This window comes from Danio rerio, chromosome 8, assembly GCF_049306965.1.
Source record: "Danio rerio strain Tuebingen ecotype United States chromosome 8, GRCz12tu, whole genome shotgun sequence".
NCBI classification, from domain to species: Eukaryota; Metazoa; Chordata; class Actinopteri; order Cypriniformes; family Danionidae; genus Danio; species Danio rerio.
Genome location: NC_133183.1, coordinates 9,048,540 through 9,072,500, shown reverse-complemented (window position 1 = coordinate 9,072,500; position 23,961 = coordinate 9,048,540). Strand labels below are relative to the sequence as shown.

The 23,961-nt window shown below is 37.7% G+C and overlaps 1 protein-coding gene across 4 annotated transcripts in view; it reads left to right on the top strand.

Annotated features, from left to right (window-relative positions):
- Positions 1–23,961, top strand: part of hcfc1b (host cell factor C1b) — a 61,342-nt gene that overhangs the window by 30,533 nt on the left and 6,848 nt on the right. For all 4 annotated transcript variants that reach the window (NM_001128537.1, XM_005166699.5, XM_073909678.1 and 1 more), the window contains 8 exons: positions 66–1,515; positions 7,754–7,896; positions 10,889–11,140; positions 13,605–13,854; positions 18,395–18,682; positions 21,028–21,146; positions 21,220–21,357; positions 23,120–23,305. In NM_001128537.1, the coding sequence (NP_001122009.1) occupies positions 66–1,515; positions 7,754–7,896; positions 10,889–11,140; positions 13,605–13,854; positions 18,395–18,682; positions 21,028–21,146; positions 21,220–21,357; positions 23,120–23,305 (2,826 nt within the window). The remainder of the gene's footprint in view (positions 1–65; positions 1,516–7,753; positions 7,897–10,888; positions 11,141–13,604; positions 13,855–18,394; positions 18,683–21,027; positions 21,147–21,219; positions 21,358–23,119; positions 23,306–23,961) is intronic.

Genomic DNA, 23,961 nt, shown 5'->3' with positions numbered 1-23,961 from the left:
TCAGCATTAGAGTGTAAACCTTCTCAAAAATGTTTTTTTTTTTCTTTGTTTGTTTATCTTTATAGTCTGCATCTCAGCCTACTCAAGTAACCCTGATCACGACCCCGAGTGGTGCTGAAGCCCAGCCTGGGCAGGATCTCCCCGTCTCTTTCCTGGCCTCTCCCACATCAGAACAGCCCTCCACCACCGGTGCAGATGCTGGCGATAGCGCGGGTGATGGTGCCACCACCGTCACACTAGTATGCTCTAACCCGCCCTGCGAGACCCACGAGACTGGAACAACAAACACGGCTACTACAGCTTCTGCCAAAATAGGCACTGAACAGATTTGTTCCAACCCTCCCTGTGAAACGCACGTAACGGGCACCACCAACACCTCAACCACCGCCTCTGCAAACATGGGCAGGGCACAGCAGGTCTGCACCAACCCGCCATCAGAAACCCATGATACGGGCACCACCAACACAGCCACCACTGCCAGCTGTAATATGGGCTCCACAGAAATGGGTACCGTGAACAGCAAACCAGGCTCTTCATCGCCGCCTGCGTCCTCCTCTTCTGAACCATCGACACCTGTCTCAGAGAGTGGAGCCGAAGCAGGCGTCATGCGTCCAGAAAACCTCCGCACAGGCACCACATACACCTCCACCACCGCCCGCTCCAACATGGGCTCTGACCAGACGGGAACAGTCCAGAGCTCCAATAAGAGCCAAGCCGCCATCTCCTCTACAATGATGCCAGTGAGCTCCAGCGAATCTCCCGGTGACACAGACACTTCTGACGTCTCCGGCAGCGTCTGCTCAAATCCACCTTGCGAGACGCGTGAAACGGGCACCACTAGTACACCTACACAATCAAGCGCAGATATGGAGAGTGGACAGAGTGGTTCTGTGCAAAGGGTGTGTTCCAATCCTCCTTGTGAAACACATGAGACTGGCACCACCAACACGTCAACACAGGCATCGTCTTCAATGGCCGCTGGACAGAGTGGCACTGCGCAAAGGGTGTGTTCTAACCCTCCTTGTGAAACACATGAGACTGGCACCACCAACACGCCGACACAGGCCTCATCTTCATTAGGTGCTGGACAGAGTGGCACTGTGCAAAGGGTGTGTTCTAACCCTCCTTGTGAAACACATGAGACTGGCACCACCAACACGCCGACACAGGCCTCATCTTCATTAGGTGCTGGACAGAGTGGCACTGTGCAAAGGGTGTGTTCTAACCCTCCTTGTGAAACACATGAGACTGGCACCACCAACACGCAGACCCAGGCTTCTTCTACTTTGGGTGCTGGACAGAGTGGTGCTGTGCAAAGGGTGTGTTCCAACCCTCGTGAAACGCATGAAACGGGCACCACCAACACGCCGACACAGGCCTCATCTGGTATTGGCGCTGGACAGAATGGCACCGTGCAAATGGTCTGTTCCAATCCTCCCTGTGAAACCCACGAGACGGGCACTACCAACACAGCCACCACTGCTACAAGCAACTTAGAAACTGGAGAAGGAGCAGGTATACATATAAACCCTATTGCAGTGACCTTATTCTGCAATTTGCACTATAGACCTTTTACGCAAAAAACGGAAGTACGTCAACAACGTGTAAACCCAGTTCCGGTATGAGTTTTTTGGCAGAGAAAAGGCAGCTAAAGTGTTTTCGGCGAGCCTGAGTTGTCTTCCGAAGATAATTAAATAAGTAATTAAAAACATGCAATTAAAATAGGGGAGAGCGGGGTAGAACCTAACACAGGGCCAGTAGTAACACACTTGTTTTAAATACTTCCACACATGCTAGTATGATAAAACTTTGTGTATTTACTAGATGTCACAGCAATAAATTGTTTCATTATTAAAAATATATATATTTTATTTTATTAGTTGAGTTTCGTGAACAGCTTATATTATTAACATTAATTTGTTCAGGTAGATATGCATAACGGTACACACAGGTGACTAGCGTTAGCTAAATACACTGAACAATCTTAACTGCAGGTGGGATAGAGGTAAAGTTGGTTTTATATTTGCACATTCAGACTTTCCCTTTAACAATATAATTTCTTTAAAATATTATTTGCAAACTCTAAATAGCGAAATCATATTAGCAGCCAATGACTATCAAAGTACAGCAATGTTCACAGTCAAATAACCAGTGTTATTGTTGTTTTCAAGTCATGTTTGCATGGTAATTTCGATCGAATATTCAAAGTAACATGGTAAATAATATAGAGACTTCCAAATGAACGAATGTGAATATAAAATCAACTTTACCTCAATGCAAGTGGGTGTGTCACGTAGTCGTGATCCATCCTTGCTGCCTTAGCCACCGTGTCGCTATCTTCACAGCATAGCTGTTTAGACTGACGTTTGTAGGTTCTGTCATATACTGACTCCCTTCTCAAAGGAGCTGTAAAGTTGTTCCAAGGGAATAGGCTCGGGACAACACCACTCCTCAGGCGGCGAACGACGCAGCCACCACTGTAATCATCCGGAGCGAAGTGCCGGCTGCAGACATAGGTGCTACCTGTTTTACATTAAAACTATGCCCTTCCTCTCTTGAGATCGCCTGTATCCATTTAGGTTTCAGGTTTGGAACCACAGGAAAAGAATGAAATAAAAGGTAGGGCTGTTTTTGGTTAGAAGACGAACAGCCTGGAACACAACAGAAACAGATTCTTCGACTCTGCCATTTTTCGTATCTGCCGCTATGATAACAGGAAGTTCTAATGCACTACATTGACGTATTTCCGTTCGAAAAATGCGGAAGTGCGTAAAAGGTCTATTGAAACACACAACAATTTATATCTGGAGAGTAGGGATGGTCCGATCAATCGGCCGCAGATCAGTATCAGCCGATAATCACATTTAATGACTCTATCGGTACTCGTCAATCTGGCTGATCTCCTGAACCGATTGCAGGTGCTTGATTATGAGCTTACAAGCAGAGGAAGATTCTCGTGTGCACCCGTATATTATACATAGCCTACAGCAGCCATAACACGTGAGGAGGTTAATGATGTGATGTCACTCGCGTCACAACATCTGAAACATATACAGAAGCAGTGCGACCTGTTTATACAGTCTATTGGTGCGACTCGCCTGATTGATAGTCTCTTTGTTGCAAGTGCAACCTTTGTATATCCAGTGTTTTGAGCTGCTGTAAGGCAAGCGGATTGATCGCCCAAAATTTGTTAAAATAGCCGGAAATTATAGTGATGAAAGTAAATGAGCAAGAGAACAGATCGCGAGAGGCACAGTGATGTTCTAAACCAGGGGTGTCCAAACTACGGCCCGCGGGCCATCTGCGGCCCGCAATCAGTTTTGTGGCGGCCCGCGAGGCTTTTTATGAATATTAATAGAATCTGGCCCGCTGTACAAAATGAACGTAATTCAATAAATAACCATCGGGTGTCGCTATTACATGCCTTCAATTAGGCAGCAGTTCCTGTTATGAAGTAAAACGAACCGAACAAACTGAAAGAAACATAATTGATAATCACGTTTTGGCGAGCCATGGCACAACCAAGAAAAAGGAAAATCAACAGTGAGTGCAGGAAATTTCAGTCACGTTTGGGTAATGAATAGTTCTTTACAGAGGTCAGTGGAATATGTGTCTGTTTAATTTGCCAGGAATCAGTTGCAGTAATAAAGGAATATACTATTAAAAGTAAAAAAGTTTATATAAAATAAAACATCAGGCCTTCAGCTCTTACACTGGTGCCGAACGAGATCAAAACGTAAAACAAACAGCAGCTGGATCATCAGTTCAACTACAGCAGTTTTTTTCGTGCTAATAAAGTGCAAGAAAATTTTACGCTGGCTAGTTATGATGTAGCCCAGCTAATCGCACAGCATTGGAAACCTTTTACTGAAGGAGAATTTATAAAGGATGAGTGTTGCAAGTGTAATTTGCCCAGAGAAGATTCAAGATTTTAAAAACGAAAGTCTTTCTAGAAACAGTTGGACGATGAATTAAAATAACAAATTAAAATAATTCCATAACACACACACACACACACACACACACATATATATATATATATATATATATATATATATATATATATATATATATATATATGTATATATATATATATATATATATATATATATATGTATATATGTGACATAAGCGCATGTCTGTGCAATGTATGTAATATATGGCCCGGGACAACTTTTTTTTTTTTTTTTTTTTTTTTTTTTTTTTTGCATCTGGCCCTCGGCCCAAAAAGTTTGGACACCCCTGTTCTAAACATTACATTTCTTAGGTTAAACGAATAGAGCAGTAAAGATATCGCGAGTGCAGATTTCCCTCTCTCTTATTGAGAGTTGCTGTTAGGCTGTTTGAAACTGCTTTAAAAAGTTAGGAGCACCAGCCAAAATTTAGTCGCACCCACCAATTATGAGCACTGTTACTACAAGTTTTAATGTTATATTAACCGATTTACTGCATTTGAAATCAACACTTCACAATCTAACAAACAAACAAAACGACATCTGCATGCGCCCAGCGGCCCTCCACGCACTGCTTGACATGAATGAAACTTAGTTTACAATAATAACTTTGCTGTTCTCACAGGTGCTGTGTTATATAGCACAGATAATACTGACATAATAGCTTATTATTTGCATACGTCATCTTAATAGCAATACTGTTTTTTTCATAAGCTGCAATATTAGTTTTATTTTAATGAATGCAAGCCCTTTTGCAATAGTGTACATGGTGTTACGTTTTACATATATTTGACAGCTGCACAGCCGACAGCATCCTGACGATTAAATGAAGAATTAAACAGAACCTCTCGCGCTTAAAATGTGTAGATTTGGCGAACGCTGTTACCTGCAAACTCCGTTACACCGGCTTTATGATGAATGCTTTAGTCATTTTCATAGCTGACTTTAAACACTGGAAGTCTTCTATCCACTCTTCGAAAAGTGTAAATGCTGGATTGACATTCAGCACACGATCACTGATCAGATGTACCATTATTTGAAACTTATGTTTTCTAACACTAAATCTGTCAGTGTTGTTTTCATTCTCTCATCTTCAGTGCTTTACATGCTCGCGGTTTTAGCTCTCCCTGTCATCTAAAGAAAGGCATCGACTGAGTGATTGACAGCTGATATTTACCAATCCGTTTGCAGTCAGTGCTACAGCAGTGGACCAATCAGAAGAGCTTGAGGGCGGGGCAAGCATTGAGCGCATCGTTTACTGCAGCAAGTGACATGATAACTGTTTTAAACTATTCATGAGCGCTGTGTTTGCTATGTCAGGTGGCAAGATGCATTCTGCGTGAATGTCTCCTAAATCTGCATGTGTGGTGAACATTTTGCAGTGAAAACCGGTCGCACGGCACCAATTTTATGCAGTCGCACAATATTATGCAATATTATTAATATTATTAATATTATTAATATTAATATTAATATTATTATGCAAATGCTCCCAAATATATTTTGAGATAAAATTTTGGGCAAATATGCTTGAACAATGGATACTTGTTCAGTCTGTTTGGGCTTGCTTTGATGTGTGCTTTTATTTGTTTCGATGGACTTTGTCGACATGCGTTGATTTATGAGGTTCATATGACGCTGTTTATATGACGTTTCGTTGGAATAATCATTTCACAAGTCTTGCAAATTACCTTGCTCTGTGACGCATCCTTTCTCATGAATACAAAATACTCCCAAACGAGTGATGTTGAATTTTTTCTTTGGCACCAAATAATTTTTTGGACCTATATCCATATTTTATGTTTCATCCTCCAGCTCTCCCTTTTCGGTTCTCCCGCTCAACTTCATCGTGCGCGGAGTGAGCTGGTTAACATCTTTATCCCTCTCAGCTTAGCTGTAATTGCCTGGTGCGCTGCGTCAGCTCTGATTGCTTAACATATTGAAGTAATGCACACAACAATGTATTCTGAATAAAAATCTAAATAAATGAATAGATAAAATTGCAGCCTTGTGCAGGTTAGGAATTGCATGTGCTTAAATCGCGTTTTTATTTATTTATTTATTTTTATTGCGATAAATTGCACAGCCCTACTTTCTACATATAAGAACCGAAAGTTCTGTGGTTTTGACAACATTGCAAGTTCACTAAAATCTGGGTGGAATTATTAGAGAAATAAAACTTTAAAATATTTTTTAACATAAATATTTAATAATATAACCTCTGGTTATACACCTATTGCGATAAACAGTAGTTTTTAGGCCTATTTCCATTTAGTAAAGAAGTAATGGATTTATAAGTGTGCATTTTAATTTCTAATGCATCTTATATGTGCTCCAAACTGTTTCTGGATTGAGACATGTTGAATTCTTCTTCCAGCATTTGCAATGTTTGTAATTTTTCTTACCAGTTTTTGCATCCGTGTTATATTATTTTCTATAAAGCTGCTTCTGGCCATAACATTTTCACACCTAAATAGTTATAAGAGATGTGTTGAAGGTATTATGTGCAGCATCACTAATTTATTCTCCTAGGTAAGACGAGAACTTCTCTTAAGTTTCATATTTGGAGGGAAAATGTGCATAATGCATTTTAAAACCTAAAGCATTGGAATCAGTACTTGGTATTGGCTGATCACCATGTCAAGCAATCTGTTCTTGGTATCGGCCGCAAAACTCCTGATCGGAGCATTCCTACTGGAAAGACTTTAAAGGAATTCCTTTTTAAATTAGAATCTTCCAAAAATGTTTTTTCTTCAAAAGTTACTTTTTATTGTCATTTAAGCCGTATCATTTTTTTTCTTTCTAGCTATTTTTAATATATTTTCTGTGTGGTTTAAAAAAAAAAAACATTCTGGTAGACATCAGTTGAAATTGTTTAAAGAGAAAACATCAGTCAAGTCAAAGTTTACCAGAAGATCGAATCAAAGTGGAAAATAAGTATCTATAAAACTATAATAAAACAAGGTCTAGACCTACATATCAAGGTTATAATAGTTTTGAATTTTTCATTAGTTTTGGTTTGGTTTCATTTGTAATTTGTTTTCAAATTCAGTTTTAAGTAGTTTTTAAAGGTAGATTTACTAGTTTTAATAGTTTCTATATTTTGAAATTTTTTAGATTTAAATGTTTTTTCTTCAAAAGTTACTTTTTAGGATTTTTATTTTATTATGTAACATGTTGTTGTTGATATCCTTTTACTGTTATTAATGCATTTATTATAGAAAAGTGTTTGTAAATGTTGTTTTTGCTATGAAATAGGGAAGCTGTTATGGCCATAAACTCAGTTCGCTCGCTCGCTCTCTGGACTATTAAACGTTTATTTTATTTTGGATGAAAGCTCAAATTTAACCTTGGTTTAGCTAAAGAAATCCATTTTAAATGTGTATTAGGTGTCTTTTAAACAGCAAAAGCTTGCTAAGTTTTTATATTATGCATTATTAAAATAATAATGAATACTAATAATGATGAGTATACTTTGTAGTTGAGACTTATTACAGTATATAAAAACATATAAAACCATCTGTGTACTATTATCAGGGTTTTTCCTGACTTAAAATAAGGCATTTTTGCTACTTGAAACAAACACTTTTTGCGTTGTTCTTGTAATTTTGAAGGTGGTACAAAATTTGATTGAGAAGGCCACCTCGTAGTTCTTTATGCAGGAAAAACCCTGATTATATTTGTATACCTTTTCCATGTCCGCATCGAGTATCATTTGTCATGTGCCTATGTGAATGATTGCTTATCAGTCTCAGTTTCAGGGTCACTGTGGTAACCAAGCTGATGTGCTTGTTCTTTAGCTCAGCAGGCTGGGGATGGACAGAGTGAAAGCGCCACCAGCACAGAGCCCACATCATCTACAGAACCAGCCAATCCCGCGACACAAAGCAGAGCCATCACCACAGTAACACAGGCAACGCCCACTCCAGGACCATCAGTACCGGTATTAACACACTATAATCTGATCAGTTGGATTTATTTTCCTGAGGCAGACCCACATTATTAACAAGGTGTCTGCGGATCCCTTTTTAAATATCCGTTTTAAAATCTACCTCAATCTCTTTGTCTATCATCATGAAGAACAACATAGGCTAGACCAGTCCATTTTTATAGTACTCAATTAAAAACATGCAAAGATTTTGTTTGTGTTTAGGAACATGACTTACACAAAACACAGTTTGCTAGGTTTTTGCTCTTTAATAGTTAAAACAGCTGCATCAACCTGTATATTAACAAACCAGGGCCCAGTTTTTCAAAAAAATGTCATCTGGATTAAAGTGGTCCAGATTTGTTAATCCCATATTTTGCCATCCAGGATTAACTGATCTATCTTACTTTTATGACAGTTTTTAAAATGAACATTGGGTTGGATCACTGTGATCCAAATAACAAATTTCAGGATTACCAAATTCTGTTTACCTGAGCCTTAAATGGAACCAACAGTGTAGCTCATTCGCTTAGCAAGGAACAATAGGTAGGCAAAATACCAGTGGCCACAAACAACCATTGTAAGAAACAGAAACGCTGCACTGCAGTCAACAAGCATTTTACATGTATTAGTTTGTTCCAATACAGTACTGCTTTAATATTATTTAGTTGTTGTTTACCATATCTCTAAATGTGGCTTCTATTATGAAGGGATCTATATATCATCAGTAACCATGAAGTTTGTGATCATTCACTTAACATATAAAACTTTTTTAATTTGTTTATTTGGTAAAAAACACAACTGAATCCACTCTTCTGATGGGATCAGGATAATCCTGTTTTTTTATTTTATTATTTTTTAATTTTTTGAGATCAGATAGATCCCAATCTGAGTTCAAAGTTGTAAATAACCCAAAAGGCAGGTTTGATCCAAATCAAATGTAAGATTGGATTACATAGTCTGATCTGAACTCAAAATCCCTCTGTTCCTTTTGAAATCCATTTTTAAATTAGCTTGAAATATTAATATGAAATATTAATATTAATTATTAATACGATCAGTTAAATAGCGTAAAATGTCATTTAAGCCGTATCAATTTTTTTCGTTCTTGCTATTTTTAATATATTTTCTGTGTGGTTTTAAAAAAAAAACATTCTGGTAGACATCAGTTGAAATTGTTTAAAGAGAAAACATCAGTCAAGTCAAAGTTTACCAGAAGATCGAATCAAAGTGGAAAATAAGTATCTATAAAACTATAATAAAACAAGGTCTAGACCTACATATCAAGGTTATAATAGTTTAGGATTTTTCATTAGTTTTGGTTTGGTTTCATTTGTAATTTGTTTTCAAATTCAGTTTTAAGTAGTTTTTAAAGGTAGATTTACTAGTTTTAATAGTTTCTATATTTTGAAATATTTTAGATTTAGTGTAGTTTTTATTAGTTTTAGTTTAGTTTTTATTAGTTTTAGTATTGGTTTTAGTTTTTTTTCCTAAATTAGGATATTTGTTAGGTGCAAGATTCAAAATCATCAGAATCAATGTATAATAACTTGACCAAAGATACATTTTTGAAACATGTATTCAGAGGACACATGAACACTTCCGTCTACCCATCCTCAAATTCCAATACAACAGCCCACAAGATAGCAGCCCTAAGTACGATATGTGCACTAGGCTGCATCTGAGGTTGGATATACAGTAGTGATAGGGAAGTTCGAATCTGTAACGCGAACCGGATCTTTTGTGGCAATCCTCCCATGTTAGGACTAAACCAACATACCAGAAATATGTAGTCAGCAATCATAGTTTCAGTCAATTAAAACATCACCACGATCTGAAAAGTTTTTTGTACAATTGAGTTTTTTAACCCAACTGAAGCATGATTCACTTATTTAAATTTCGTTACGACTTTCTGCTATGAAATTAACGTACATTTCGATAGATTCTCTCTAAAGCCTTCAGTTTACTCACGCTACACAAGGTCACTTTAGTCGCAGCAGGCTGTCATGTACTGTTTGTGTACGGTTCACCTGCTGGGTTGCGCATGTGCAGTATTATCAGTTCACCGGTTCTTAAATCTGATCTGTGTAGACTACTGTTCTTATATCTGAATAACTCTGGAAAATTGGTTTAATTAGTGTCAGAGGGGGGTATCAGGCATGTTCAAAAATAAGTAGTTTGTGGATAAGTGCTTACTGGAGATGCAAATCGTTTCAAATTATTCTGTTGATTCAGAACCGGTTCACTTATTCAATTTATCTTCACTTAGAAGATCTAGTTGTAAAAGAGCAATTCGTTTGGGATCAGGATCACAAGTGCGGAAATTAGGCCAGTTATTGGGCACACATGAGTTAAATTAATACTTTTAAGTCTCTGCTTGGGCCATATTTAATGTTGTCACCTTGCTGCTGTCATGTCCACTCGTTGTTTTTGTTGCCGGAGCAACAGCAAGGACTGACTTGATTTGGCCAATGGCAGCAGGATTACAGACTCTGAGGTGCCGTACGCATCAACCACCTGGCAGCGTGAAGTAAATAGATTTACTTCTAAAAGGCTTACAGTAGACTTATGTATTAAATAAATTTCCAGTGACGAAAACGAAAGATGTTTTTGCTATAATTTGAGTTATTCAATTCATCTTTATTTCTGTAGCGCGTTTACACTGTAGTTTCAATTAGTTTTTTTTTTTATGTACACAATAGTTTCACTTTATTTATTTTTTTAACTCTCGTTTTCATTTTTCAGTTAACGAAAATGTTTTTTCAATTTTAGTTAGATTTTTTTTTGTTCGTTTTTGTGAACTAATAACCTTGCTCAAAATAAAATATTGTAATATTTTATTTATCAATAGGCATACGTTATTGACATTAGAAAATTATGTTTTGTTGGTGTTGGGGGATTTGTTTTAAAATTATTATTATTATAATTATTATTATTAATAAAACGTTGAAAACAGATGTTGGTTTAAAACTTCTCTCTTGTCTGATTGTTCTTTCCCACAATGCAGGAGATTTCCTCCATGGCTGGATCTGCAGTAGTATCTGAAACTCCAGGTGAGGCTGAGGCGATGGAGCAGGCCAGTGCAGAAGCCGTGGCGGCGGGTGAAGAGCCTATGCAGACGGAGAGTCAGGGAGAGCTGAGTGAAGAGGGAGCCGTCAGGGTCGTCGCCATTGATGAAAGTGCAGCAGGTGACGGGAGCACTGTGCTTCAGGTTCACGTCGCCATGGAGGCACAGCCGGGGCAAGGAGATCAGGCTGAGGTAGGGAACAAACTTTTTGTTATCATGGTTTATAGTTTGGTTTAGAGAAAATAAAATCTTTTTGTGATCATGTTTATGATATGGTTTGGAGAAAAGTACAATATAATGTAATAAATGCTATATTTAACATTTTTAAGGTCCCATGAAGTTAATTTAATTTTCAATTTTTTCAATGTTTGGTGTAATTTCAACTCAATTTTGTTTTAATCATAGCTCTGCTAGTGAGAGGGGTTGCTGCTAGATCATATACGGTTGCGACCTGATGTTAACGAGAATTATTTATATTATTTATTACTGAGTATTATTTGTTATCTATTTAATTACCCATAAATTGTATTTTTTTAACGTCTACTCTAAACCCAACCATTACAGTAACTTAAAAACATTTGTACAAAGTATTATTTATCTATTAAATTACCCAATAAATTGTATTTTTAATGCCTACCCTCTCCTCAACCATCACATTATTGTAAAAATATTATTTATTGTTATACAATGTCATTAAAAATGCTGCTAAATGCCACGTATCCAATCTAGACTTCGCCAATGAGAAGGGATGGGGCATTTCAGATACTAGAGAGCATTTTATTGGTCAAGATTTGATGAGAAACTGGTTTGAGGTGACATGAAAAAAACAAAACAAAATGTTGATCCATATAGGCAAAAGACTGAGGCAAATTCTTTACACGCAACTTTTGTCATCGTGCTTGTAGATATCCTTAAGACTATTTAAATACTGATGCTAACATCTAAAAGTTATTTTAATTTCACCGGACCTTAAATACTGCACTTTTTGTTAAAGGTTCTTTCACCAAAATGTCTATGATTTAAGTTCATGTTTTTTATTTTTTATTTTATCTTTATTAATTAATGAAGTTGGGCTGTACGATTTTGGGGAAATATCTTATTGCAATTTTATTCATTTTTTATTTATTGACATTTTTTTTACAGATATTTCGATTTTTGATTTGCGATTTAAATCTTGTAGTCAAGCTCTAGCTGAATAATCTGTATCGTAACTTCTTACTGCTAAAATGCAGTGAGTGCTAGTAAAAAAAAAAGGAACTGAAAAGATAAACTAACTCCAACTTTTATTGGTCAAGTTGACCTCAAATGATGGAGATAGTGTAGCTTTATTATACAAACAAAACAAAAAAAAATTATAAACATACAGAACACTTAGCAAACTAACATGGCTGAAACAACTCTGAAATTGTAGTTTGCTGTTGCTCGCTTCTAGATTGAGTGTCACTGACAGTACTTTTAGTTGACTTTTAGCAAGACGCTCGTATAGCTGCCTGTGGTGTCTTTTTAAGGGCTGGTTGTTGTATTTCCGCATGCTGTGGCAACAATTCTGCAACAGCTCTTACAAATGACCTGGTTTTGTTTGGTGTCTGTGACTTTGCAAACAAAATATTCCCATAGTATTGACAGGCTTTTTTCTTGGACATTAATTAGACTATTAATGCTTCTGAAGCGGCATATGCCTTCATCCCACTCGATCATGCTTTCCTGTTTGTTTGTTTTTTTATTGTTGGCTTTCCGAATAGTTCGGTTGTGCAATTCTGATTGGGCAGAACTAAAGTGTTCTCACTCAATTGGCTAGTAAGACTGTGAATCACAGACTGCAGTCACACATTTGTTCTGGGCGGTGGAAGTTAAATAATACATATTTCATATTGCAGCCCCTTGCGATTTTTAGCTGATCGCAACATTTCAAATTGCGATTCGATTAATCGCACAGGCCTACAAGGGGGTACTTTTGATTGTATACTTTTTTAGAACTGCTATGATTCAGTCTGTCATGATTGACTAACCTCATTCATCTTGATCATTGCATGCATCATTATGCTAAAGTATATGGATCTTCCATGTCAACTACTAAACAGTCCTTTTTTGCTGTTTAGCTTTTTATCCACAGCTAAAAGACGAGTGATTTGTAAGGAATTGCTTTTTTTATTTTACTTTTTCAAATTTTTTGGTTGTTACAAATTTTCATTGTCTTTAAAAGAATAGTCCAAAAAAAAAAAATCCAATTATGTGATCAAAAATATAGTAAAATGTATTTTTCTTCAGTACATTTTTATAGGCATTTTCAAACAGAGATAAATGTTTCTGTGTTCTTTATTGAAGCAGGAAGTTAAAAGCATTTGCTTTGGATTTACTTGAAATGTGTTGCATAACAAATTACTGTCTTCTGTTGTCTCTCTATCTCTTTCAGGCTGTTAAACTTTTCTTTACTTGCACAAATAATTAATTCCTGGTATTTATTTCTGAATCCTTTTTCCAGTCTTCATTGCTGCTTAATATTTTTAAAAAGAGATCAAATCTTTGGTGTTCTTTAATGAAAAGGGCAACAGCATTTACTCTAAACATGTGTGACAACATATAACTGTCTCTTGTTCAGGCTGTTTAAGTATGTTTACTTGCACGAATAATCAATTCCCCTGTTCTCTCCATACAGCAGATGGAGGCCGGTGTGGAGGCAGCAGAAGCCATGAGTCTCGCTGCTCAGGACTCAGAAGCCCTCGCCCTGCCACAGGAGCTGATGTCTGCAGAAGGACAGCAAACCACCCTGATGGTGACTGGACTGACCCCTGAGGAGCTGGCAGTGACGGCGGCGGCTGAGGCAGCTGCACAGGCTGCAGCCACAGAAGAAGCCCAGGCCCTCGCTATCCAGGCCGTCCTGCAGGCGGCTCAGCAGGCGGTGCTCAGTAAGTGTACAGCAGACTCGTATAAGCTCAACATTGTGACAGATAAAAGTGTGAATGCTGTTGGAAACTCAGAAGATCAGGAGAGTCTAAAGTAGGCTTCTTTATTGAGAACTCACAGGTCTAATTAAAGCAGTGTTAGTGTATTTTATTAGCATTTAGTGGGCATTAATTAAATGGATAGTGAAGATTTTTATTTTTTTAAAGCTATGTATAGACTAGGATTGGGCATCTAAGCTATAATGCCGATCCGATACGCATCTCGATACAAAGAATACGATCCGATATATTAGCGATACATTTGTGACATATTGCGATGCAACACAATACGATTCACACCCATATCACGATACAATGCGATAATTCAGCACTAACTTATTAGATCAAGTTTATGAGATTATGTAAGAAAGGATGCTGTGCCATTGAATGAGTTTGATTATTTATTAACCAAGCAAAAGCAAGACTTTTTTTACAAACTGGCTTTTCTCTCAGAGCCAGAGTGTCAGTTTACAGTAGAGAGCCATTTTAGAACCTATAGCACATATTATTTAAGTATTTTCAAGATAAACAGAATGTATAAGTGCAATAAATATTAAAAATACATATATTTGCACTCTTTCAACATAAAGGTTTACCATTGCACAACAAGAATTGTGATTTAACTTTTCAACTATGAAAACAAGTTTTACAAAGATATATTGTGCCACTGAATATTCAAAACTTAAGGTCGTGAACTAGCAGTGTTATGCTGCTTTGAAACATCACTATCACTGTAAACAACAGGCTAATAAAAATATAAATAAATAAAAATTAACAGGAGGAGGTGTTTAAAACCTTCGTTCTCCGTGACACTAGGCTGAAAATCTTTGCAGATGAACAATGCAATAGCATTCGTTATTGGCGTAGAGCGCACAAAACTGTTGCGCATGGAAAAACCTTTCAATGCTTTTCTCACCACTTTTGGAGCTGGTAGCTACAGTTGAAGCAGAGCAGGAAGCCGGGGATGCAGGAACACTGGAAGATGCTTCCACAACAACACCATGGCGCCGCTTCAAGTGAGATATCAGATTAGTCGTACTGCCCGTGTATTTTACAGATGCGCGGCACATTTTGCAAATTGCATCTGTCCTAAAAAGTCGTCCATCTTTTTTGCAAAATCCATAATGTTGCCATACTTTAGATTTAAAACTCAGTGGGGAATAAAATGTTTGTTTTGCTTCTCGCGCTTTCTGAGGGCGCACCACTAGCTTCATCCGCACACCTGATACACTGAGTTGTAACGTAAGTGTACACATCCGCAAGTCCGTTGCTAAGGCATACTTTATGTAGGTCGATTAAATAATGCGCCAAAAACAGGTTGACAACACTTGTTAATAAATAAAAAATACATTCTATATTAAAAATATAAGCTGTATCTTGGAAAAACCGATGCATCTCGCAAAAAACGATGCATCTCGATTTGCTTCCAAAATTTCATTCATCCTCTGCTGCTCTACCGATGCACTCGCATCGTGCACGCGCATGACCGCGTATCGATACATATCGGTTAATCTTCCCATCCCTAGTAAAGACGCATTTATTTGGAAATTAGAGGGCCATATGAATCTGCCATTGTATGTCTTTAAAAATGGGTCGTATGTTAACCCTTAAAGACCGAGACAGCCGCCCGCGGCTAAAAATAAGTATTGCTCTTAAATGTTTAATAACTTTTGATCCGCTGATCCGATTCATACAATTCAAAGATTGGCATAAAGTAGAGAATCTCAGCTTTCCATCGCTGTATCACATTACATTCACGGACTTTCAGAGGCTCCGGAATCAGTGTGGTTACGTCATCAAATTTTGACAACGCTGATTTGACAAAGGAACGCTCGTCACTTGTCTCTCCGGACAAACCAGACATGATATATGGATGCATTGTCCCTCCTCCATGCCCAGATTGGTTCAAACTCGCTCTATCTCAACCAATAAGCATAGGTTTCGCTTTGTGAACCAACAATCAGCTATTTGAACAACACGGAATGAGAGATAGGCTGCACATTTACGCGCGGCTAAATAAAACGCTAAATAAAAGTTTTGCATGAAATAATTCTCATACTAAGTACTTTTGCATGCACAACAGCACAAAAACATGACAAAACAGTGACACAGCAAAGACGAAGTGCTGCTCTTGTTGTTTTCAAAGGACGCAAATAAAGGTTGGGCTGTTTGTCTGCATTGCACGCGAACCATATACATATCCGCAGACAACCATATCCATGCTGGCACATAAAACCTAAGGATGGTCCATATTGAATCTAGTTTAGTTATGTAACTATTTATAGTATAGTAAATATTTATATCTATTTTATTTACTGAGGATTTGCACCATGTTTATTAGGACTTTGACGCATTATTTATTATTTTCTTATTTTATATTTGTCTATTATAAGTGGTGTTGTTTATGGTAACTAAAAATATATTATTTATAAAAAAGTCAAATTTGCTTCAGTGTTCTGTTATTTTGTAACATTTTTTTTCTGTTTAGTTCATTCCCAGAACTTTTGGGCAAATACATTGTCAGTAAATAAATGCATTTTTTCCCCCTATTGAAAAACGCCTTGGAATAACATTGAAATAAATTGCTATAACTTGCTCAGGGAATGGTGGATGTAGACAAAATTTATTTTGGAAGTATAAAACATTATAATATGTATTTCTAAAGAAAGAAAAACAAACTTCATAAGGTTTTGTTTGTAATAACTAGAAAATGGCACTTTTTAAAAAAATCGTTTCTGGAAAATTCTGGAATATTTTCTGTCTGTTCATATGTTTTTGGACCAAATAAAGTTTTAGACTGGACCTTTAAATGATACAGATTGAAACTTCAGGTTCTCCTGTTTAAAATAATATATGACACTTGAGTCTGACTGCTAAAATAAAAATAAAACTGCTTTAAAAAAATAATAATAATATAGGCCCATTAGGTGCACACAAAATACCTCTAGGTCTTTAAGGGTTAAGGCAAAGGGGTCAAAAAAGAGCACAAGAGAGGACTTGGGGATACAGAGAAGAGTTAGAACCATCTGTGTATATGCAGCCATAAAAGCATGAAATGTAAAAAAAACGTATGTTGAAACTGTCATGTCTGTTTACAAAGGCACTGTATGGGAGAGACGAGTCCAGTTTAGATGTTTGAAACATAAACACTAGTCATGTATAACTATTAATGAAAAAAGTTATGAACACATTAGATCTGAGCATAATAAGGGCATGCTCATGCTAGGTACAGTTGCCTTAAACCGTGCTGAAGCGCGATTCCCCTCTCCCCCGACGGCCTGCACTCATACTGCCGTTTGCCTTCCGAACCAACGTACACTTCTGTCATCGATGATGCGACCTCTCAGTTCAACAGGAATAGAAGCGCTTTCACTCCATACAGTGAACATTGCTTTAGTTGTATTGTTTTAGTCGTTTGGGATGCAGTGACACAGTCAAATATTTTGCCAAACAGATCCCTCAACTTTTGACACTCATAAATTATCGTAAAACTCGTGCTCCACTTATTAGGAGATTTGCTGAAGGTGCAGTGAGGGGTTTCCATCTTTATTAAACTAGGTCAGTTTGTGTTCATTGAACAGTAAAAATTATTTATAAATCCATATGAAATGTAAAAGTAACGTTGCGTCTTCAGTTTTGGGCTTAGGTGCGCTTTGCACTCACACTTCAAGTGTACTGCGCCAAAGTCCAACCGAACTGCACTCTGGCACACCTCTTCCAACCGGCCCACAGCCAGCCAACTAAACCGTGCTTGAGCCTGATTCGGAGCTCTCACACTTGTCAAATAAACCGGGAAACGCACAGTTCAGATAGCATATAGCTATATAACCCCCCCCCCCCCCCGAACTGCACTCTGGCACACCTCTTCCAACCGGCCCACAGCCAGCCAACTAAACCGTGCTTGAGCCTGATTCGGAGCTCTCACACTTGTCAAATAAACCGGGAAACGCACAGTTCAGATAGCATATAGCATATAACCCCCCCCCCCCCCCCCCCCCCCCCCCCCCACAACAAAGCAAAAAAATGCAAAAAAGGCAAAGGTTGTTTTATTAACAGTTTGTTCCAGATAATAAAATACTTCAGGAAGAAATAGTTAAATGTACATATCATATCAACAATTACAATTTCAGTAGGAAGATCGTAGATTAACAAACCTCCTTGTTGGAAACCTAGTAATTAAATCTAATCAGTGTCCTCATGTTCTCATTAAATGCCCAATACAATGTAGCTCACTGTTATTTTCCCTCTAAATTTATATTGGGATGTAGGATCCTCATGCCTTTAGCACATGGTAGTTAGTATAGTTGGATTTCAGCTCTGGTATATTGGTTATATATAGATACATAATAGCTCAGTGTTGTTTATATTTATGATTATATTTATGTAGCTTGGTCCTACCAGACGCAACATTACATTTCACTGTATGTCCACACATGTAGCTGTATGCCAATAAAGCTCAACTGGACTTTCCACAATCCTCAGCTGACTTGTTTTGCTTTCTCAGGTGGGGAAGGAGACGCAGGTCACGACGGCCAGCAGGCCACCACCATCCCTATCGTTTTGACTCAGCAGGAACTTGCAGCTCTGGTCCAGCAGCAGCAGCAGCTTCAGGAGGCGCAGGCGGCCGCAGCACAGCAGTTAAGTGCTGAAGCCGCTGCCGCTGCTCTGCCCACTGAAGGTTTGGCACCAGCAGACAGCCTTAATGACCCAGCGTCTGAGAGCAACGGCCATGAGATGCCAACCGCTGTGACCGGAGCTGTGGTTCGCCTCCTTCCACGCACTTCTGCAGAGAGTAAGACATGCTGCTTGTTATTAATTGAACTTTAAACTTAATTTATTTTATTTATTTAAAGTTATTTTTTATTTGATTTTGATTTGATTTTGTTGGAATCTGGGTCATACAGGAGATTAGGCAGCGAATGAAGCAAATTTTTTTTGAGAGTGACCATGTGTACTTCCTCCTGCCCATCTAAAACCTGCAAGCTTTATATACATTCATTCATTCATTTTCTTGTCGGCTTAGTCCCTTTTTTAATCCGGGGTCGCCACAGCAGAATGAACCACCAACTCATCCAGCGCATTTTTACGTAGGGGATGCCCTTCCAGCCGCAACCCATCTCTGGGAAACATCCACACACACACACAAACACACACACACACACACACAAACATACATTATGGACAGTTTAGCCTACAATTCACTTGTACCAAATGTCTTTGGACTGTGGGGGAATCCGTAGCACCTGGAGGAAACCCACACGAACTTAGGGAGAACATGCAAACTCCACACAGAAACGCCAACTGAGCCGAGGTTTGAACCAGCAACCTTCTTGCTGTGAGGCGACAGCACTACCTACTGCGCCCCTGCCTCGCCCACTTTATATACAGTTGAAGTAAAAATTATTTGCCCTCTTGTAAAATTAAAACCTTCTTCACCATCTTCTTCACATTCTTCACCTCCTTTACCTTCACCTTCTTCATCTCCATCTTCACCCCTTTCACCTTTTTACCTTCACCTCCTTCACCTTTTTCTTCACATTCTCTTTCTTTAGGAGATGAAGAATGTGAAAGTGAAAGTGAAGGTGAAGGAGGTCTTCACTTTCACCTTCTTCATCTTCATCTCCACCCTTTCACCTTCTTCATCTCTGTCATATTTTTTTGCCTCCTTCACCTTTTTACCTTCTTCATCTCCTTCACCTTCACTTTTTTCTTTCCCTTTTCGCCTTTTCCTTCTTTTCCTACGTTCACCTCCTTCACCTTCTTCATCTTCACCTCCTTCACCTTTTTCACCCCCTTCACATTCTTCACCTCCTTCACCTTCTCATTTTTACCTTCTTCACCTCTTTCACTTTTTTCTTCACCTTCTCTACCTTCTTCACCATCTCTTTCAACTTCAACTACCTCTTTTACCTTCATCTTCTCCTCTTTCGCCTTCATCTTCTCCTTTACAGTCATCTTCAACTCCTTCACCTTTTTCGTCTTCACCTCCTTCACAGTCACCTTCTTCACCACCTCTTTCACCTTCATCTTCACCTTTTTCATTTTCACTTTCTTCACCTTCACTTCCTTCACATTATTTGCATCCTTCACCTTCTTTAACTCCTTCACCCTTTTCTTCACATTTCCTTCACTTTTTTTTTACCTTCTTCATCTTCACCTCCTTCAACCCTTCACCTTCTTTGCCTCCTTTACCTTCTTCCCATTCACCTTCTTCTTCAATGTCTTCTTCACCTTCTTTTTCTTTACCTTGTTCACCTTCTTTCCCTTTTCTTTTTTCACTTTCATCTTCACCTTCTTCTTCTTCTTAACCTTCTTTACCTTCTCCCTGACCTTGTTTCCTTCCTCGCTTTCTTCATCTTCTTTACCTTCTTCTTCACCTTTATCTTCACATTCACTTTAACTTTTTTCTTCTTCCCCTTCACCTTCTTTTTCTTCACCTTCTTCTTCTTTATCGTCTTCTTTTTCTTCTATACCCTCTTCTTCCCCCTGTCTTTCTTCTTCACTTCTTTACATTCACCTTCTTCTTCACCTTCTTTACCTTCTTCACTTTCACCTTTATACCTTCTTCCCCTTGACCTTCTTCTTTCCTTTCTTTTTCATTTTCTTCTTCATCTTTAACTTCACCTTCTTTACTTCACCTTCTCCTTCCCCATCAGCTTCTTCTTTACCTTCTTCCTCTTCTTCTTTACCTTCTTCCTCTTCCTCCTGACCTTCTTCCTCTTCTTCTTTACCTTCTTCCTCTTCCTCCTGACCTTCTTCCTCTTCTTCTTTACCTTCTTCCTCTTGAGATATGTACCATTTTGTTTTCAAAGAGCTCCATACAAAACACAAATTAAAGGGGATCTACAAAACAACAAAGCGCAAACATTTACAGAAATGGGGTAAAAAGGCATCATAAGATTATCAAAGAGAAAATGAAAACATAATACTATACAAAAATATACTACAAGATGTACATTTTTCAATGAGGGAAGTTTTAAACATTAAGCTTTAATAACTAATTTCTTTTGTCTTTGCCATAATGCCAGTGTGTATATATACTTATTTTACAAGATACTAGTATTCAGCTTAAAGTGTCATTTAAAGGCTTAACTAGGTAAATTAGGCTACTACAACACTAATATCCTGTTGTTTCAGCTCTAGCCCCGTCAAGTACTTTTGCGCCGTCTCAGCCATTGGTGGTTGCCAGCCCTGCCAAGATGCAAGCGGCCACTGCTTTAGCTGAGGTGGCCAACGGGATCGAATCTGCTGCTGGGGTGAGTTCATAGATGATGCTTTATGATTACTGCATTCAATACCTGTTCCTCAACCAACTGCTTTTATTTACAGAAGCAAGAAGCACCTCCTGTAGTCGTAAAGCCTCCAGTGAAAAAAGAGAACCAGTGGTTTGATGTTGGTATCGTTAAAGTCACAAACATGGTCGTCACTCACTACTACGTGCCAGCAGACGATTCAGCAGTGACTGATGTAAGCGTGATTAATGTTTTGTATTATGGTGTTCTGTTTGGCTGGTAAGAGCATAGCAAGATTATTATGTGTTCCGTGTGGTTGTATTTTTTGTTTTGTTATAAACCTTTTTATAGACCCTTTTTACATATGACTGGTTTAACGTTATCAGCATCATAAATCCTTGAACAATTTTAATATTTAGATTTAAAAACAAAACATATGAACATTTATATTAGGGCTGCACGGTATTGGGGGAAAAAAAATATATATATAAATATGCACAGTATTGGAAAAATCAATATATAAATACGCGGAAAAAAATGTATTCAAAAATGATTCCTTGGATTTACTAAATTTTTTTACATTAAGTGGTTGTAAACAATTGATTTGGGCTGAATTTAAACAATCAAATTAAGTTAAACATTATTAAATTACATTTTTTGTTTAAATTCAACACAAATAAATTGTTTGCAACAGTTTTCCATGCAACACTTTTTTCAGTGATATATATATAGTGTATGTATACAATTATATTTGGCTTTTGACACATTATTTAAAATATGTGGCTAAGAAACAGCTATTAACCATTTTTGGTGGGGCCAAAGAAAATTTTGGCAGGGCAAGTAAAAATCTAATCCACTAGCCCAATTGGGCCACTAGAAAAAATCCTTAGCGTTAGTGGGTATCAGACTAAACAAAAAACACTACATCAAATTGTATTTTTCCGCACCATGTCTTTAAAATATGGAAATTAATTTAACCCCAGTATTCTCAATGAATTTGCGTTTAAGCAATCTTTCATCTCTTTTAAAGTTTTAACAACCAAATGAATGCTTGCGTCTATTAAACTGAATCTATTGTAATTACATTACATCATCGATTTTGTAAAAGCAACCTTTTGAAAGTGAAAAAGTGAAAGTGAAGTGGCTTTTATATCAGAATAGGGTCTAAACCACCACAATAAGAACTACCAGTGACGGTACCAGCTATGTTAGCGTCTAATGTTAACACTATTGCTGTTTTGTTTTTGTCTGTTGTAATGTTCCCTTTTCTCACTACAAGTCACTACACGTTGTCCTGGGTAGGGCTGCATGATATTGGAAAAATTGGACATTGCGATATTTTGCTTTGCCGCAATATGTATATTGGATATATGAATATAGATTTCACCAGATGACTTGAATAACTCTATTTGAAAGTAGTTTATTCATTTAAGCTGATTTGGATTATTCTGCATTATTATCGGGATTATGGAAGTGAAATATTTTACATCACAGCATTCAGGGACTGAAATTGTATAATTAAATATAAACTAACGCTGTAATTTTGTTTTATTTTATAAATCAGTGGTTCTCATTTTTTTCATCAAGTACTACCTCAGAAAAAAATTCTCTCCAAGTAACAACCATTATTGAAATACAGTAGCGTAGTAGGCCCAATGAAGCAGCTACAGCTAAGCACAGTTCAAAAACCAGGCAGTGGTTAATCCCAACATTTAAACTCAGCACTTAATGCGATGTGACTATTGCAGATGCGCACATTGCAATCCTAAAACCATATATTGTGCATTCCTAATCTTGGATGGTTTAGACATGTTCCACTTCCGTTATCATAGAAAAAAACGCTTTGAATATGCCGTTCTCCATCCTTCAGTTGTTGGTTTTATTGAAAGCAGTACTTGTTGTCATTGACATCCTCCTTACATTACTTGGGGGCTTTAGTTCTTGGGGAACCAGGCCTGGTGAGTAAAACATTGATCATTTTATTGACTCTGTTGCAGGACGATTCTGGCGCAATCCCAGACTACAGCCGAATGAAGAAAATCGAGTTGTCTCCGGGCACTGCTTACAAGTTCCGTGTGGCCGGTATCAACGCATGCGGCCGAGGGACTTTCTCTGAGGTCTCTGCATTCAAGACCTGCTTACCGGGATTCCCTGGAGCACCGTGTGCCATCAAAATCAGCAAGGTCGGTCACAGCAAATCACTTGGATTTGAATTCAAATGTATGTTTATTTTGATGACTGATTGTTGGACTGGGGATGGTTTAATTAAATTGGGTATAATAAAAAATGTCCTCCTTACAGATCAATAAACCTTTTTAAACTGTAAATTTAGTCGGGTCTATACAAGAGTGTGTTTCTATTTACGTTTTTCATTTGTTTATTTATTTATTTATTTATTTATTTTTTTGACATGGACATCACAGTTACACTGGACAAACCAAATGTATTTGTTAAAGTGACTTGCAGACTTGCTTACTCAACACCTGTCCAAGGGAGGCTTGACATTTAAAAATAAAATGAAAATAAAATTAAATTCATATACACAACATTATAATTATTTGCATTAAAAGGCAAAAGCAATGGCAGCTTGATCAGGCAAACATATAATAGACTATTTGTGTAAACACTGCTGTTCTGTTTTCCGCCAATTTTTAAGTACACTACTTACACTACTTTTATTTAAAAAAAAAAAGAATAATTAAAAGAAGGCGTCACGGTAGTGCAGATGGTTGCCAATTGCCTCACAGCAAGAAGGTCGCTGGTTCGAGCCTTGGCTGGGTCAGTTGGTGTTTCTGTGTGGAGTTTGCATGTTTTCAGCATATTGGCGTGGGTTTCCTCC